The sequence below is a fragment of the Miniopterus natalensis genome, chromosome 19 (genome assembly GCF_054644295.1).
Source record: "Miniopterus natalensis isolate mMinNat1 chromosome 19, mMinNat1.hap1, whole genome shotgun sequence".
Lineage (NCBI taxonomy): Eukaryota > Metazoa > Chordata > Mammalia > Chiroptera > Miniopteridae > Miniopterus > Miniopterus natalensis.
In genome coordinates, this window is record NC_142099.1 from 7,198,852 (window position 1) to 7,218,314 (window position 19,463).

Sequence of the window (19,463 nt, forward strand, 5' to 3'; positions counted from 1 at the left end):
TGGCTCAGTGGTTGAACATCGACCTAGGATCCAGGAGATCACTGATTCCCAGTCAGGGCACATGCCCGGGTTGCGGGCTCAATCCCCAGTAGGGGGTGTACAGGAGGCAGCGGATCAATGATTCTCGTCATTGATGTTTCTCTCTCTCTGAAATCACTACAAATAAATAATAAATAAATAAATGTCTACCAAGCTCTAACCTTAAAAAAGAAAAGAAAGAAAAGAAAAAAAAGAAAAGCCATTTAGTGAAGAAATGATAAAGCAATTTAAATACCAAAACAATGAAAAATGTATTTTTTCCCTTATAGGAAGAATTCTCCACTATAATTCTAAGACAAAAAAATATTTTAAAAAAGAACTAATGCTATACCAAATGCTTTTATTTAAAATTTATGGATAAACATAAAACATTTTTAAATCTCATACTATGCTATATTTATAAGAAAAATTTCTCAATCTTCATAGCTATTCACATACTAACAAGCAAGTATTTTCCAAACCCTGAATGTATTCTATGTCTGAGACAAAAGTTGTTCTAGAAGTTTATTAACATACTTAAATTACAAGTACTCTAAAGATCTAACAATGAAGAATATGAGAGTACCAGTATGCTCCATTCCCACCAACAGAAAACCTTTATAGTATACAAAGTATTTCCAATCCATTAGATCTTACTTCTTACAACAATCCTGGGAGCAGGTGGGGAAAAGGCTATCCTCATTTTATAGGAAGCAAACAATTACATAGTAACAAAGTGTGATGTGTAAGGTCATATAGCTAAAAAGTGACAGGCTTTTTTTTTTTTTTGAGTCTTCTGCACAAATCTTATCATGCCATCTCTAACCACTGAAGCAAACCAGCCGGGACATATCAATACCTGTTCAGTAAGTAATATTGAAACGTTGCTGTATTTCTTATTGGTTTCAGACCCCAGTGAGGCCAGGCGCAGTAAGAAAAGTAGTAAAGCTGATTCCCAGATCAGAAACTCCCAGTTATAAGCATCATTCAGGAAAGTTTTATGTCCTTGGAGAACCTATACAAAGGACCAAAAAGAAGTAAAGTTTTTCATTTGTCTTAAAATTTGTAGTTAGTCCTTTATGACAGCTATTTAAATCATTTACAAGATAGCAATATTTTAATACTCAGAAGAGTTTTATCTCATAAAACATCTATTTAACTAGTCATTATGTATTTCTCCACATTTATTAGATTTTTTTCCTTTGCATGAAAGACAGCAAAGATCTGGAAGTAATAAAGGAGGAAACCATAATACAGTAAGTAAAATAAGACCAATGCATTTCCGGCCTCTAACCACCAGTGTGCCCACTCCCAATTACATGGTGACCATTTTTACCTTGGGCTTACAGGAATAAATTAAATTTGCTCATGGCTAATAGTGCATGGCTAGTAGTGCTCTCTAAACTGCATGGCCCACCCTACTGGGGTGACTAGAGCATCCCGAGGAATCAGTTCCTTATTCCAGTTTAGAACCTGAACAGCAGCAGCAGCAGCCGCTACCAGTTATTAAATACCTGTTATATGTCAAGTTTTTGTTTTTTTCCAATTTTGTTGTTGTTGTTACTGATTTCAAAGTAAAGAGCTTTATTCCTGTAAGCCCAAGGTAAAATGGAATTTACTGAATATACAGAGAATGCTCACAGAGACCAAAGGTAGGCCTTTTGAAGAGGAGGAAGTCACCAAGCAGCTGCCCTCTTCCCCAGGGCCATTTGGGTTCCCATCTCCACTCCTCTTAGCAAATTCCACTGCCTTCCAAGACCCTTGTTTACTGCTCCTCCGTAATTCTGACTTGTTCCAGCTTAGTCTGTCACAGCATCCTACTGGTCCCTGTGATCCCGACTGATCCTTCTTCTCCAAAGTCCACCACTTATATCTCAGATTTTCAGTTCTGATCTCCAAAAGGGAATATATTTAGCTTAGTTGGGGTCAGATGTTCACTCCAGCCAATTACTTATGACTAGGGGAGGAAAGTAACAATGAGTAGCAACCAAGGTGCACCTCTTCAGCAGGTGATACAGTTTACTGCTCAGCGATAGATAACGAATAGACAAACCACAGCCAAATCGCTATGAAACCAAACACAAAGAAAAACCCTTAAAACCAGGCAGAGAGAAAGAACATTACTTTTAAACTAGTGGCCATAAGAATAACTGACTTCTCAAGATAAAATATGGAAATCAGAAGACAACAGAATCCTACAAGTGCTGACAGTAACTGGCAACCTAGAAATCTATACCCAGTGACAATATCCTTCAAACATAAAAGTGACAAAAGACATTTTCAAACAAAAACAGAATTCACCACCACCAGATTCTTCAGGCAGAAGGAAAATAATCCAGAGAAAAACAAAGAAAGACAAGGACTAATGAAAAGCAATAGAAAGGGTAAATATGCAGGTAAATAAAAATAATTGACTATAAATAACATTAATAATTACATCTTATGAGTTTAAGAATTACGTAAAATTTAAATGAAGCACACGAGTAACACAAAGTGCTGATGGAAGATTTAATAAAACTGACCATATGCTGGAAAATGAAGCTACCTCTGCATATTCAAAGGACTGAAAACCTAAGGATGTTGTCTGACCACAGCAGAATTAAGTTTAAACTTAATAAATGGGAATAAGCCTGTAACTTCTTGTAATGAAGCAAGCACAAAAGTGCAACAAAAAGAAGATACAGGAATCTGTCAAAAGGACAGAGAAGGGCCCAGCCAGCATGGCTCAGTAGCTGAGCAGTGACCTATGAACCAGGAGGTCAGGGTTCGATTCCCGGTCAGGACACACGCCCAGGTTTCCGGCTGGATCCCCAGTAGGGGGCATGCAGGAAGCAGCCGATCAATGATTCTCATCATTGTGCTTCTCTCTCTCTCCCTCTCCCTTCCTCTCTCTGAAATCAATTTAAAAAAAAAAAAAAAAAGACACAGAAGGGTCTCCCACTGGCCAAATCTGGGATGATTTAGGCAACAAGTACAGTAATATATTACCATCCATTGGATAAAAATAAGAATAAATGAGCCCACAGTATAATAAGGAATGAATAAATAAATGAGTGGGAAAGAAAGGTCTACCTTAAAATAACAACTAATAAACGTAGAAGAAATGATGGAGTTAGAAAATCTCTATCTTTTCCGCCATCATGGTATGACAGCTTTATCATAGATCAAAAATTACGAACTAAAATTAAATTAGAGTGATCTTGGAGTCTTAAAGGACTTCAAAATTACCTTTATTCTCAAAAGTTACAAAAGTTAGGAAAATTAACAAGTATTCAAAAGAGCAAAAGAAATTGAGGTACATTAAAAATATATGTACTTAAATGCAGTGAAGTGGTCCAAAACAGATATGGAACTCTTACCTGCGCACAACAAATGAAAGCAATCGAAAGCGTCAGTAAGAAGACCGAGGATACAACCACGTCAACTGAACGCTGCGGACCCCGTCTCTGTGGAGTGACACAGGTTCACCTGTGAGGTTGCCGTTAGGGGCAGCCACAGCTCTCACATCAGGAACAGTCTGATTTTACTACATTAATGTGTTTTTTGTTTTGTTTCTTTTTTTTCTTTTTGTCCTTCTACATTAATGTTAAACACTTATAAGAAGTTTCTGACAGAATTTTAACACCTTCAACTTTAATTAAGCACTGAAATCCATGCTGTTCTAAATTAAGGGCATGACTGATTCACTGGCGTATTTTCAGCTGGAATATTTTCCAAAAAATCAGAAAAAGATGCAATATTCAATTTATCGATCTGCCCTAGGAATTTAAATTTTCTTTTCCCTTTCTAAGTTTTTACTTACTTCCACCAGCCTGCAGGCGTATCACTCTCAAGTTGGTGTCCAGCGAGCCTACCAGCCACTGACAATCTGTCCAGCACACAGAACTAACTACACTGCCCATTGCTACCTGCTGCCAGAAATTCCTATGAGCATGGTTCCTGTATATTCTTCCATATGGTCTATTGTTAATCAACAAAACTCACCTTTAGAAAGGAACGCAGTGATAACCATATCTTAATGTTCTCCACCTTTTTAAGTCTGAAATGAGGTATTTCATATTTTCTAGCTTTCCTGGCAGAAGTAATATGGCTGAAGAGTTTTGCAAATAAAAATCTCTGGAGGTTGAAAACAAACATCACAAAGTGAAATGTACATATGTGTCTGTGTATTTATATGATTGTCAACAACATTCCCAGCCTACAGACATGGTTAAAAGGATGAAATTCTAATCGGCAATCACTAAGCCAGGCAGCGAAGAACGTCAACAGGTCATTCTCCCGCTGCTTCCAAAGCATGTGACAGTCACACACTTCTTCAGTGAGGCGGACATTCTCCGGAGACCTTTGTAAATCCCCAAGTTCAAAAACAAATGTTTATACAGAAGTCTGGTTTACTCCTAAATTACATTTCCATTCAAAACCCTGTTTTTTACACATATCACCAATATATTAAGTCCTCAATCCCTAACTCCTATCAAATCTCAATCATTTTAACTCTCACTTGGATGTTTTTCACAGAACCATTGTACTGTGAGGATTACTACACGTGTGACAGACAGAAAACAGCAAAGGCACATTGGGGTGCAGGTGCTAAGCAGTCAGCTAGGCTCGCTCTCTGGCTAAGCCCCTTCCTCCCACCCAGGGGCTCAGCAAAATGTCAGATGATAAGAAATCACTTGAATAATCAATATCAGAGAACAAAAATCAATGAAGTATTATATGTAAGAGCAGATGTGAGAAATTTTAATTTTCCACCAACCTGTTTATATGTTCTCTCTGCCACACACATCATGAAAAAAAACATCCACGTAAGACACAATCGTTCAAAAAAATTAATTATGGACAAAATAATAATAGGGGTAACTGGTGGTGCCCCACAAAAGAGAGTCAGGATCTCCTCGGCTGAAATGGACTTTAGCTGGTCAAGGCTCTTCTCACGGAAAAGTCGATGCAAACAAGGGAAAAACGCTAGTCCAACAGTGACAACATTGCCCAGCATCTGATAACCTCCTCCTTGCTGATACGCATTAACCTGGGAATCAATTCAGGGTGGCCATCGTTATTACATAGCTGAACGGAGTTATGTAGCAGCATTTATCAAATACTACTTAGGTGATTAAAAACTAAATCTTTAAATCTAAAAGAAGTACAAATAAAGATGATGTCCGGATTTATGACTTTAGACCTTATTAAAAATTACGCTTACACAAGATAAGGAATATTCACAGAGTATACCTGAACAACTGATCATGCTCACAAAGGTCTCTACCTTTGTAACAAAACGAAATTTACCACCCAAAGACTCTGACGCCAAAATTAAAAATACATATATTCGCATTTCAAAAGCAGAGTCAGTGTTTTGATCACTAAATTGTTCTATGAAATTGCTGCTGGTCACTAAGTAGATTTTTTGAAAGATCTGAAAACCACAATCCTTAAGTCTTACCCTGCTCATGATGATGCCGCTTATTTCTAACACAGACATATCCATCTTCTTGCACTCATTTCCTTCCCAGATGATTGCACTCACTCGATCAGAGGCAGGACTTGAGTTCTGAAGCCAGAATAAGTGGTTCTGAGAAGAAAAACAGAACCATTTCTATCTGCTGCTTTCTCTCCTCCACTGGACTTCTCCCCGTGTCCAGCTCCCAGCTCCCTCGGCCAGTGCTCCACCTCATCACTGTCGCCTCCCTCACAACTCATCACACCAGCACCCTCCTCAGTGGTGCTTGTTTGTGTCCTTTTTTCTTTGCTACGTCATTTTCTTACCAGAGAGAAGCCAAATGTCCTCTATAGCACCAGGATTCCACGCTCTCTCTAAGCATGAAGTGAGGATAAGCCTGGTGTATGCACCAGGTACTGAGGAAGTATTTTTAGGGTAGCACACTCTCCTGGGGCCGGAGGATGTCAGTTATGAGAGGTGCTAAGCCTTGGATATCACATGAATAACTGAGGGGTTAGCCTTTCTCCAGTCTAATCAGGACACAGAAAAGCATAGGAAACGTAAGAAGAGACAGTCGCAGTGAAAACTGCCCCCTTTCTCCTCTGCCGCATCACATCTTGTGCTTCAAGCAGCGGGCAGCTCAAGTCCCACTTCACCCACGTGGTCCTCTCTGATCGCCACAAGCCTCGTTTTGCCCTTCTGTGAAATTAAAAACCTTATAGTCTATATCAGACGGATTAGCATCTAATTGTATGCTGCATTTTTAGTGCCCTTTACTTATTTCCCATATAGTAATCTTATCCCAAACTGGAATATAACTTTCTAATAAAGGACAGTACGGTGTATGCTCTTTCTACCACAATGCTTCGCGTAATGCTGATGAGCACTTACTGACTTGGTCATTGATTTGGCAAAGGATTGTAAAGGGACTGGCATCAGATATGAAACGTCATTCTGGCTCCAGTGTGGAAAATGAAGGAAGGGGGAGCGAGCCGAGGGAAGCTGCTGTGGTGACCAGATGGGAGCTGATGACGGTGTGCACCAAGCAGGGTGGCCCAGGAGGACAGATACAGATGTTATAGAGCAGAAAGGAGAGAAAGTGATGACCAGTTAGAAACACAGTGCAGAGAATGAGAAAATTTAGGTTAGGGCAACTCTAGGGTACTTCCCCCCGAGTTCTAATCCCAACATCCCTATTTCCCCATCTCTAAATTAGGGGTGATAATAGCACCAACCTAATACGATTATTATAAACTTCAATGAGATAATACAACGCCCGCACAGGGTAAGCACACAGTACAGATTAGCCATTATTACCACTGCCTTTACACACCTGCTGAAAAACATCCTCTTTGGGGTCACGTTTGGTCCCTGAGTGAAGGGTGTGCACATGGGTCCCCTCACTGTCACTGGTGACAGACGACCTGCACTCTGGGCCATGCAGCAGATCATCCCACAACATATCCTCGGTCTCTGAGTCATGGCGGGTGCTTTCTGAGTCCCTTCTCGACATATTGATGCTTTGAGAGCCACCACCACTCACACCGGATCTGGAGCCCTTTAAAGGAAAACAAAGATATTTTTCATTCACTTTTTAAAAACAATTACAGATATGAAATACAATTAAAAGAACTTATCTATGGTGATGGCAGGCAAGCTTTCCTAAGTCAATCACTATGTATTCATTTATTCACAAGGCTTCCACATAATAGTAATACATTTTAATATTTAAATGTCAAACTCTGATGACTGTAACAAGCAGGACTTTAAAACAACACTCTCAGGATCACTTTGTAAGTTATATAAAGGTCTAACCCCTATGATGTACACCTGAAACTAGTATAAGATTAAATGTCAATTGTAATTGAAATTTTTAAAAATTTTTTCTTTAACTTTTCTAAAGTAAAAAAAAAAGTACCAGCATATATAGATATGATTGATTGATTGCTAAGTAGGCTCCCTTTAAGAAGTTATTGACAAGTCAGGATTGTTCAGCAAAATGTCCTGGGATGGAGTGGCTCCTGCAAGCACATCCAGAGGACCTGCCCTGGAGGTAAGCACAGATGAGCCTCTGACATACCCAGGTTCCCCTTCTCTAAATATTGTGAGCGGGACTATAGAGCTAGTCATGTCCAAGGCCTGCCAAACATGAGTAGCTGGCAGAGAAAAGGATGAACCGAGCAGCTCTCCTGCAGCACAAACATTTTGCCACGACCCTGACTGCCCTGTCAGTCAAAACAGAAACCACACCACCACCATCTACTCTGCTCTCCCCTGAGTCATAATACCCCCAATGTACAGTATGCCCATTAGCTCTCAGGATGGGATTTTCTGCTCCCATCTCTCCGGGGTCCTTTCCCAAAAATCAGTCCTCGTCAGATTTAAACTCCGTATTTCAGGTGAACATTAAGCAAGCTTCTCATTATGTGAGGACTGAGGAACCTCTTTCTGAGCATCACCTATGATCCTTTTAAGATTAAGTCAAAATGGGCGGGGGCGGTTAGCAAAGGGTAAAGGGGGCCAATATGGTGATGGGAGATGAAACGACTTTGGGTGGTGGGTACACAATGCAATATACAGACCACGTATCATAGAAATGTACACTTGAAACCTATATAATCTTATTAACCAATGTCACCCCAATAAATTTAATTTAAAAATAGAATAAAAAAGTAAAAAAAAACAAAACACAAACAAAAAAAAAAGATTAAGTCAAGATGAAAAGAGTTCATTCTGTTTCTGGGGGTGAGCAGTCACATAGGAGCTGTTAGATAGGTGGACGCAGGAGAGGGGCAGGCAAATATAAACACCACTTTGGGACAACTCATTTAAAAAGGAATGAATGAAGTTATTACACTTGAGGATATGCCCTGAACAATGCTCTGACGGATTCATTACCTGGCTGAAAACTGCTGATTCAAATTCGGATTCGGCCAGACTATCTGAATCCCGCATAATATGACACCACTTGGCAGGGGTTTTCGTTACCTGCCAAAAATCAAGCCAGTGAACAATGGGGAAACATGTTAAACACTGTGTAACTATTCGATGATTTAGAAGTTAATGCCTAGATTTTTCTAAACTAAAATATAATTACCTGAGAGTTTATGTGCCTTGAAAGTATTGATTTCCTGTTCTTGACCTCACAGCCATTGTCACTGGAGGCCCCTTCCACACTCCGCCGTAGTATCATCATCTGTGTCCGGGCATCAGCATCTTCTTCACTTGACAGATCATCTGACATCCCGCTACACACACGCCTGCAGGCCTCCTACAAAGAGAACAGCAATTCCTTCCCAGGGGACAGCCCAAAATACTCTAGCAAGCTGCAGGTGTACACACAAGAAAGCATGTAAAAACTAGGAAACAGTAAAAAGTCAAATCAGCCAGAACTGAACAATCCGATACAGGGCTTGATCTCAATAAAGACAATTACTGAACCTGAAGCTAAACAGCCTAAGCAGTGAGGCAGTTACAAAGGGGTAAGAAGCACAGGCGCAAGTCAAACTCTAAGTCTGAATCACAAGCCATGTAACCTTAGGCACATTGCTATCTTTCTGGGGCTCGGCCTCATCATCTGAAAAGCAATGATAACACAAGCAACTGTGACACGGGCTTGTTGAAACAAATGAAACGGGTTACTACATGTAAAGACTTAGAATAGTGCCCAGCTGTAGGAATGACACAAAAATATTAACTATCGTCGCATCTCTGGACTGCGACAGCCGCCTCAACACAACCTGTGGATGAGATCTACCACCCCACTGTGAGGCTGGGCCAGCAGCAGGTGCACTAACAACTCTAGCCCCAGAAACGGCACAAGTCTTATGTGACCATCCCCCTTTCCTGTCCTATGGGTTTATATGTCACTTATTGAAGACAAATTATACAAGCCTGTTAGCATCTATTTCACATCTGTAAGCAGGGTCTAAGGACGAAACATTTCCATGGGAAAGAAAAGATCTTGTTATATTTATATCCATCAAAATCTTACCCTACGGCGCTTCTCGCCATCTGAAAACTTTGCTTTCTCTGTCGTTGGCCACATTTTAATCTCTGGTTGCCCCTGTCTCTTCTTAATGATAGGACGCAGGTAACTGGTGTCATTGCTGGTTTCAGTCCCTTTGTTACATATTAATCTTACTGTTTTAGCCCTATTTTTTTAAAAGAAAAACAAGATCACTGACTAGTGTTCTGAAATTAACATCTTCCACGAAATCCAGTCAATTCTGGATTTTACTCTGAAAACCTAGAAAATTCAGAAATCATAATTTTTAGACTTCGCGCTTGCTGAGGGTAGAGAAAGACAATACAGTTATCTCTAGTCGCCAAAACTTGGGTCAGTTAATTGAAAGGAAGCTGCACTTTCCAGTTTTGCGAGGAAGCAGGTTCACAGTCTTCTCCGCTTTCTCCCCTCAAACACACCACCACCTCCCATCGCCTGTCTGTGACACTTTGTAGAATGCCCTCCCCTCTCCTGTCCCTCAAAGCCTGACAGCTCTCGGCTCCTGCACGACTCTTGCTGACTACTCCACTCTAGAATGATCGCTCCATCGCTGGACCACATGGCCTGCAGTGAGCATGCAATCCTTTACAATATTTGTACAGTGCTGTGAATGCACCCTACCTGCTACTCCTAACTAGACAGTAAAATCACTGAGAATGGACATGCCCAGTGCCCAGCACAATGCTCAATACAAAGAACTCACACACATCAACTAAAGCGTGTAAATGTATCTTTGGAAAAATAGGTGAACATACTTCGTCTTCAAAACAGTAACTGTGAAAGAACTTTATTTTTGAGTGACACTCATTAATATACAACCAGTAAGTCTCTCTTTGAGTCATGCTAGTGCTGTCACAGCCTACAGACCTTGGAGGAGGAAGAATGTCTTGGACCAACTTCTCTTTCTGCCCCATAGCCCATCAACACCAGCTTCCTGTCCCACATCCCATTTCTAAGGCGGATCAGCTTTGACACTGAAAAATATCTTTTTCAAATCCTTCTTTCTCTCATGATGTTGGTTCACATGGCTTAAGATATTTACCCTTTAGAGTACTTTTATTTCTGTAATCTTGGGGTCTAAAAAGATCATTGAAGGTCAAACAGAGTGAAACATTTATGGAAGATTACTGAACTTACAGGTAACGTGACAGTGGGGACAGGCTGAGTAAGCAATTCTAGAGCCTTCCAAAATCACACTGTGATAACAGGCTTACACTAGGTACTCCTATGGCCTACTCAGATTTACACCATGTAAACACTAATGTAAAGACAAAATCAAATAAAAATTCCAAGGTAACACTTCCCACCTGTTGCCAAAGAGAGTCTCCCAAAAGCCACCAGTCAAGGGTATAGGTTCCACAGTTTCAACTCCTCTGCCTTTATCAGAGAAGTTACTTCCATTTTCTCGGCTCCCATCACCATTCACAGTTTTTCGTAATTTTCTATTAAAAAAAGTATTTCAACACTTCAGATTATTCAAGATCTTTTCTATTTCTGCCCAAGATATCCCCTCCAGAAAATTATCCTAACATACTACCACCTGAAATTAAGTATAATGAACTTTCACAGAATGAGGATAAGTGTGCAGGGACAGTTCTGACTTAAGGGCAAAAACAGGTCCCAAACCAAAGACCTGTGTTATCATCTTGTTCACTCATTAAAGGAATAGAACTGCTATTTTAAAACATTACAAGGAAAACAATTTTCACCATCTAATTTAGAGCCTGTTCAGGCACCATCAGCAGAAGGCACGATTCCTTTAACACAGGTGTCGGAAATCTACCCCATTTGGCACATTCAATCAGAACACAAGATAAGAGCAAATGGTCACTCAGTACTGCCCTCCAGCAGCCAACAGAGGCCGCCTAGGACCACCACCATGGCCCAGCCCAACATGCGAACCCTTCGTGGGCATTGATCACCTGAGCTGAATTCCCAAGGAATCTTCTTTTGGGGAAGAAAAGTGTGTTTTGAAAATAATACTCAAAAATAAGAATAAATATGTTGAAATTTAATGCAGCAAATGAAAAAAAAATCATATTTATTAACTGCTTAGGGAAACAAAAATCTACAGATACTCTGAGGAAAAATACCACATATACCTAAGGAACCTTTGACGACTTCCAAGCCCGCACAGAGCACAGAACAGAGAAAAACATGACATGAAGCCTATGTGTAGAAAAGTCAAATCAACTTTTATTAAAAGTTTAGAACCCGTAGAAATCCCCTTATTATGCACTACTGAGAAAGGGTGAAACTTGTAGTAGCAGTAACCCACCTGTACTAAGATCCTTGCTTATAGTGAATTTTCACCAAATCTTAAGACTAGATTTTGAACAAGAACACTTGTTCAAAACCATTATTTGATCAATTTTAATAAGGAATAATATAGAACTAGTATAGGAATTTCCTTCTAAGCAACTGTACTGAATGACAAAATCCTGCCTGTGATGAAGGTTCATGGCAAGGTTTCTTAGCATCAGGGAGGAAAATGAAAAGCAAAGCTTTTTTTTTAAGCCCCAAAATAATAAAAATGTATGCAAATCAAAAGATTTTTCACTACTTTCATGACAGATTTTTCAGTATCTACCATGCCTCTCCCAGAAAAGTCACAACTACAAGTGCACGCTCCCATCTCACCTTCTCCTCCGGTTCCCATTGCTTCCTGATGGCCTTGCTATCTGAGTCGACACGATTTGACAGTGGACGGTTCCCATGAGTAACATAAGGCACAAGGGTCCAAGTACTTCACTTACATTCACAATAGGCATCATCAAATATAACACAAGTGCTATAACTGAAAAGAAGAGGTTTCAAAGTGTACAACATTAGGGGTCATCTTTAAAACCAATTCTAGTTAAGTACACAAATTATTTCTACAAATACCTATCATTTTAGAAAGTACCCAAGTAAAAGCACATGATTTCCTACCATATACTCTGCCTGCACGTTAGCTGAATAAAAACCAGGAGCCCTTTCTGGCAGTGTGATAACCCAAGAACCACCACCCAAGGGGATGGTTCAGAACATGTAGCCCAGACCTAGACCAGAGTGCATGAAACCTAATACATACAATTATCCAACACGAAAGACAGGAATTCTTCAATAACACACATGGAAAACACTTAGCTTTCCCCTTACAAGTGACCAAAGAAATGCACATTAAAGAAACAAAGTACTATTTTTTGTCTTAAATTAGGAACAATTTTTTAATTTATAATAATGCTGCTAAGACTATGGTAAAACAGGTACTCTCATCTACTAATTTCCAAAAGAATTGTGTCACCAGCAATTTCACTATAGGATGGGGCAAAAGTAGGTTTACAGTTGTTCAGATGGAAAACAATACAATAATTAATAAATAATACAAGAATAAACTTTCACGTACTCACAACTGTAAATCTACTTTTGCCCACCCTGTATGTACTAAAATCCTTAAAATGTTGACACTCTTTGGTCTGTTGATTCTGTTTCAGAGAATAAATGCTAAAGAAATAACAAAATATGGAAGATTGTGTTCATGAGGGCAGTATTGAGAGAAAAAATCAGAACCAACCTAAATGCTCACAATTTGGAAACAGTTACATAAATTATAGATCCATAAAATTTTATATAATGGAGTAAAAAGGTGTTTACGGTAAATCCATATGCTAGACTATTATAAAGATGCTAACACGAGTTTTAAATGATGGTATGCCCATATAATGGAATATTATACAGCCATTAAAATGATAGTTATAAAGACTTAAGCACAATGAAATAACATTTAAAATGCAGGTCCTTATTCACAGGAACCACACTTTGAGTGCCCAGTAAGCTACTGCACTGGGCAGATACAGAACATTTCCATCATCACAGAAATTCCATTGGACAGCACTTGCCATGACTTTATAAAATTAAACTTACAGATTTGTAAATTCCTAATCTTTTTGTCATTTTATAACTTAAACAATTCAAAAAAAATCAACATAAGGAAAACAAAAAATCACCCTAATCCTTTCACCCAACCCAATGTTCACTACTCTTTGTTGTAATTCACGCCTTTTTGCACAGGTACAACCACAGTGTCCATGGAACGCTTTCAGAGAGTATCCCTGGTAGGCAACGGCAATACAGTGGTCAAGAGGATACACTGGGTCCCTGCACAGAGCGAGAAGAGGGAAAACACCGGGTAGTGGTGTGTAACAGAGAAATCAAAACAGGTTCCTGTGACAGTGACCAGAGAAGGGGAGGGCTGTTTAGAAAGTACACAGAGGATGGCCTCTCTACAAAGTTACATCTTTCATCTGCATTGAGAACTTAAAGATGAGAAAAAACAGCCATGTGAAAAGCCTTAAGATTATTTCAGAGAGAAAAGAAATGGGACTTGATGAAAATGCCCAGAGAAAAGAAGAGAATCCGGGATCCAGCCTTGAGGTAATCCAATACTCAAATATCAGACAGGAGACTACCGAGAAGCCCGGCCAGTGAGGCAGGTGAAAGACATTCAAGAGGAGAGTAAATAATTTTCAGACGATCTCCAAATGCTGCATGTCCCTTCATTTCTCTGTACTTTAAACCATCAAATGAAAGGGTAAACGTAAGGACAATAAGGTCTGCACCATCCAATAGCAAAAACAGCACAAAGAAATGGTCAGAACTCATTCCAACCCCTCCAATTACCTTGCATGAGGTAAAGCAGTAGCAGCCAAACGAAGATTCTTAAAGAGGTAACCTGAATCCACCAGTTGCTGAACAATGGGAAAAACACAACTCGAACGAGCCCCTTCCGAGTCAGAGATGTCCATGGAATTTCAGGTTTGGCTTTGGCAAATGTTGAGCCTTTAAACATACAATGAAAGAAACCATCAAACATTTACATACACTGTAGACTGATGCCCACTTGTAACACTCTATTAAAAACAGGTGAGAGCAAAAAGCAGCACACAAAAAAAGTCAGCATGTAGTCTGTTCAGTTAAAAAGAATGTACTAACTTACGTCTAAGAGGAATCTTAGATGTAATAACTTCTTGCCTCAATTATGAGGCAAGAAGCTCAAAATAAGTCAGGCTAACTTGAATGTTTTATAATACTGTATACTTGTCTTAAATACAAGCTCATCCCTCCCTCTTGACCCCTATGGTCACCAAGTAATTTGTGTAGCCACACGGTACTAAAGCAAAGGGGGGAAAATGCTAAAGCCTGAATGATGAGGTAGGAAGATTACTTTTGGAAATTTAAGTACATTATCACGTAGAGACAATATCTGAAAGTAATCTTCAGTACCACCATAAAATAATAATATATACGAGAAACCAACCAAGTTTAGAACTCACCTCTGATTAAGTCAACGTCAATCAAGTCTGGTTTTATGTGACCCATCTTTTTTGGTTTGTTTTTGAAGCCCTGGGATGAAACAAAACAAAAACAGAAATAAAAGGAAAAAGCCCTTTTAAATACAAAAGGTAAACTTATGTTTCTCTATATCTGACTCCCTCTTACTGGGGATGCTTAATCCTAATGCCTCTTAAAGAAACTTGTTATTAATACTTACTTTGTTTGAGCTTTCGGTTTTATTAAGGCATGCACGCACTTTTAAAAATAATTATAGTGCCAAAATATTAGTGAGGGAAAAACAGTAATTTCCTGACCCATCTCTCCTCCAAATTCCATTCATTAAAAATAAATAACTTTCATCTTTTTTTAGCTGTTTCTCTTGGTATTTACTTGCATACATCTAAATAATATGTGTATATTCCTGTTTTTTAATTTATTGATTTTAGAAATCATCTAATATATAGGTGGGACAAAAGTAGGTTTACAGTTGTGAGTACATAAAACACAGAGTGTATGCTTGTATTATTATTAATTACTGTGTTATTTTCCATACAAACAACTGTAAACCTACCTCTGCCCCACCCTGTATAGTCCTTTCGTGTAATTTTAGTGGTGACGCAATAGGGAGAGATTAAAAATGTGTGTGGCCAATCTACCACATTCAACCAGAAATCTAGTCATGAACATGTTTTCAAAGGAAAGACTCCTTTCAGCGCCTCTGTCTTCTACCATTTGAAATTAAAGGAGATTAACTTATGTTATTAAAGACTATATGCATTCCTATTCAACACTATATTCATGCCTCTAAAACAAATGCATGGACTTTCCAGAGTACATGTTATATCTCCAAGTTTTGAATGCTTCTTAAATTAATCATTATTTCTCCAAAGGCACTTACTCTATTTTATTAACATGTGGACAATGGTTTTTACAGAAAAAACTCAGGATTTAAAAGTCATAAAACCTTGCTGCATATTATTATGAATCAAAATAAATTTGTTCGTTATCTTTTATATATCCTGGTTTGCCTAACAGCTTTGTTTTATTGCTATTAATAAGCAAAACTGTTTTAAAAGATGAATTTTAATTTCATGCTCAATCAACATTTGTACATGCTAATTCCTGATCAAGTTTTTTAAATTAAATATTTAAATATTAAAATTAATGTAAAAATTAAAGATTATAGTAATTTACTATTTTTCCATTTAAGACATTGAGCCAGTATTGATCTTTAGCTCTGTTTCACTAAATAACTGCAGCCTAACAATTTTAGTTGAATTGGATAGAAACTTGTTGGATAGAAATTGGATAGAAACAACTACAAACTATAACTTTTATCCAATTCAACTACACACTATAGATCTATTTCTATCCAATTCACCTATACTTCTATCCAATTCAACTATAAACTATAGATTTTACAGAAAAATATCCTAAAACCCTAAATGTAATAAAATTAGATATAAGAAGAAATGAACATTTGAAAATTAGGTGTATCAGGGGAAAAATAACCCTCTGAAGAAACATGTACACTAATTTTTGAGTTATGCATACTATTCATGGGCATAACATTTATGTTATATTCAAAATCAGAATGAAAATTTAAAAAGTAAAAATATGACTGTATTGTATTCTAACAAACACGGGCCTTGTAGACATTTGCATCAAGTACTAATCTAACTAAAAAAGCTCAAAGTGCTTTAACTTTGGGGCCAAATTCATTTTTCTATTTTCTTTGCTTTCTAGAATTTTCACCTATAATGTTATAAAATTAAAATTAGCATTAACTAGGGATAAATGCCAAACTATGAAAACCTCCCTTAGCAATCAACAGAAACGCATCCATTCATTCACTTAATCAACAAATATTCGACGTGTGTCCTCCATCGCCAGACACTCTACTTGAGCCAGGAATACAGCAGTAAGCGAGTCGACACGGTTCTATCTTTGAAGGGTGCGCAGGACAGAAGGGGAGACACACAACTAAGGCAAACGTGTGGGGGTCTCAGGAAAATGTCCCACCAGCCCTCACCATTCTGTCTTTCCTAAGGGACTAGAAGTCATTGGTAAATTTATGACCACTGATCTTGAGAGAGATGAGAAGGTCACTATATACTTTTGCATGTGTGTGTGTGTGCCGAGGAAAACACATGCCATGCTTTTGTTTCTGGACCCCTGTGCTTTGTCCTGCACATTCTACAGCAGGTGTGACAAGAGGAAACGTGCGCAGCACTTTCCAAACACTTATATTAACGTGCTCAGCACACAGGCCCTCACTACCCCGTGGGAGCAGTACTTTCATCGTGCTCCCTTTACAGATGAGGAAACCAAGGCATGGACATTCTAACCCAGCCACTCTCCTGCAAACCCCCAGACGCCCTGCCTCTCACCGCACGGTACACAGCACATCCCTAATCAATGCAGGGAGAGGTTTGGTTTGAGATCAGACAAGGTCACTTGCTCTGAAAGGTTCAATGAGATTACAGCCTGGGAGCTGGGAGTGAGTTTCCTAACTGGCCACCACGCTCCCCTAGCAGCCCAGGGAAAGTCTAGGGGAGATTCAGCATAGCCCTGCACTAGGAGCCAGAGTAGTGGTCTGCAAGTTCGCTGGCTGGATCCAGCCCTCTCCTGTTGGCCCGTTTAAAAAAATAATATAAATGGAGCAACTTTAAAATGGAGCCAGGGCTGCTACCCCAGAGGATCTGCCTTGCCTGTCTGCCTCCTCAAACCTTTGGAACGTGAGAACTGGCAATATCTTTGGGCTGGACCTAAACAACATTGTGTCCCAAAGAACTGTTTGCAAGGATAGCAAGAAAGCGCGTACTATGATCATCGGACTGAAAAGTAAAAACACTGTTTAGAATTAGCGTCACTGCGTTAGCTGATCTGTACCTATAGCATCGCCTTCCTTCTACTGATGTAACTGTTCCCCTTCCCGTTCTCATAAATACCCCCTTGCCTTTGCCTCCTAATTGGAACAGTATTTGGTTTCTGCCTGAATCAGTGCTTCCCAACTTGCTCTTTTTTAAAATCTGATATAAATGCTTGTTGCCTCTCCCTTCAGCCTTTTATTTTTAAGGTAATACCCCCAACATAACTGCAATGCCTGAACAATGTGGTTCCCACTTTTAGGCAGAGGGACAAAACCACTGGAGGTGCTGCTGGACTAGCGAACTCTATTTAACAGGGTATATAAAGGACCAGTGAAACCCTGCAACACATCTTGACCTCTTAGTGTGCCGAAATTTCCATTTTATCGCCATTAAAAGAACCAAACTACTATATAGCCAGGCAAAAAAGGAAGTCACTGCTGATTTAGTGCACATGCTGAACGAAACAACTACAAGGCAAGGACAGCACTATAGGAGCATGTCCAAAGGCCACCTACCTCAGGTTTAACAGTCAAAGGTTCCCAAAGGAAAATACCTGAGGCCTGAAGGATGTATAAGAATTTGCAACAGTAGACAGGAGTTGTGGCAAAGGGGGGAGCCAAGAAAAGCATAAGAAATAAGAGATAGCAGATGCAAAGTAAACGAATTTCGAGAAGGCCGCAAGCAGGGTGGAGGTGGAGATTATAATCAAGCTAAGAATGTGAATTTACTGGAAGGGTACTACGAAGTCAGAGAAGAGTTTTAAATGGAAGAAAAACAATCAGATTTGTGTTAAAACACTAATAAGATCACAAAGAGCCAGCATCAGTGAAGGTGAGGGGAAACAAGACGCAGAGAAAACAAAGTTTAAAAAGCTACTCGAGCCCTGGCCACTTTGCTCAGTGGTTAGAGCATTAGCCTGCAGACTAGTGGTCCTGGGTTTGATGCCGGCCAAGGGCACGTACCTCAGTTGCAGGCTTTGCCCCAGTTGGGGCACGTGCAGGAGGCAGCCAATCTATGTGTCTCTCTCACATTGATGTTTCTCTCTCTCTCTCCCCCACTTCCACTCTCTCTGAAAAGCAATGGAAAAAATATCCTCAGGTGAGGGTTAAAAAAAAAAAGCTACTCCAGTCATCTAGATCAGAGTGGACAGCTTTTATCTGTAAGGGCCCAGGTGGTATTTCAGGCCCTGTGGGCTACTCGGTCTCCGTGGCAGCTACTCTACTCAGCTGCTGTTCCGGTCAAGCTGATGTAGACACAGACAATAAACACATAAAACACAGATCCTGCTGTGCTCCAGCAGATCTGGCCAGACCAGGTCATTAGCAGCATGAACTGGGTAAAGTACTTATGTTCAAAAGATATTAGGAGGTAGAATCCAGAACTTTAGGCTAATTGAAAATGTGGAATCGGTGTGAAGATGAAGCCACAGAAAAATTCCGAATCCCAACTTTAACACTCTAGCTACTCAACTAAAAGGAAAGACAAGAGAAGGGACAGGGCCATTCGCTCACATTCTTCCACTCACCAAGCCTGAAGTCCGAGGGAGGAATTCTCCTCCTACGGGAAGCACTACAAGTCACATGACAGCACAGCAATCTTCTTACAGGTAGGCAAGTGAATAATTAGGGAAACTAATACATATTTAAGTCTATCTGACTCCAAAGCTCATGCCTAAATGTTGGTGATTTGTTTTTGTTATTGGTATAAGTGAAAGATATTGGTATACCCACATACCCATATATTCATATACTTCTATAACCATCAATCTATCTGTTTATCTCAAATAGATCCCATATATCTATCTTAT

At 39.4% G+C, this 19,463-nt stretch overlaps 1 protein-coding gene across 5 annotated transcripts in view; it reads right to left on the bottom strand.

The window, feature by feature from the left end:
* Positions 1–19,463, bottom strand: part of PHTF1 (putative homeodomain transcription factor 1) — a 30,441-nt gene that overhangs the window by 8,202 nt on the left and 2,776 nt on the right. For 4 of the 5 annotated variants that reach the window (XR_001604007.2, XR_001604006.2, XR_001604005.2 and 1 more), the window contains exons 3-15: positions 14,783–14,852; positions 14,130–14,288; positions 12,108–12,264; positions 10,775–10,909; positions 9,456–9,615; positions 8,559–8,732; positions 8,360–8,449; positions 6,795–7,019; positions 5,465–5,593; positions 4,778–5,050; positions 4,003–4,134; positions 3,378–3,464; positions 878–1,033 (exon numbers count right to left, since the gene is read on the bottom strand). Coding sequence is in view for 1 of the 5 variants with exons in the window: in XM_016223347.2 (XP_016078833.2) it covers positions 878–1,033; positions 3,378–3,464; positions 4,003–4,134; positions 4,778–5,050; positions 5,465–5,593; positions 6,795–7,019; positions 8,360–8,449; positions 8,559–8,732; positions 9,456–9,615; positions 10,775–10,909; positions 12,108–12,264; positions 14,130–14,288; positions 14,783–14,852 (1,947 nt within the window). In the remaining 4 variants the exon portion in view is untranslated. Of the gene's footprint in view, positions 1–877; positions 1,034–3,377; positions 3,465–4,002; positions 4,135–4,777; positions 5,051–5,464; positions 5,594–6,794; positions 7,020–8,359; positions 8,450–8,558; positions 8,733–9,455; positions 9,616–10,774; positions 10,910–12,107; positions 12,265–14,129; positions 14,289–14,782; positions 14,853–19,463 lie in introns of those variants that run through there. The other variant, XR_015716109.1, reaches the window with a different exon arrangement.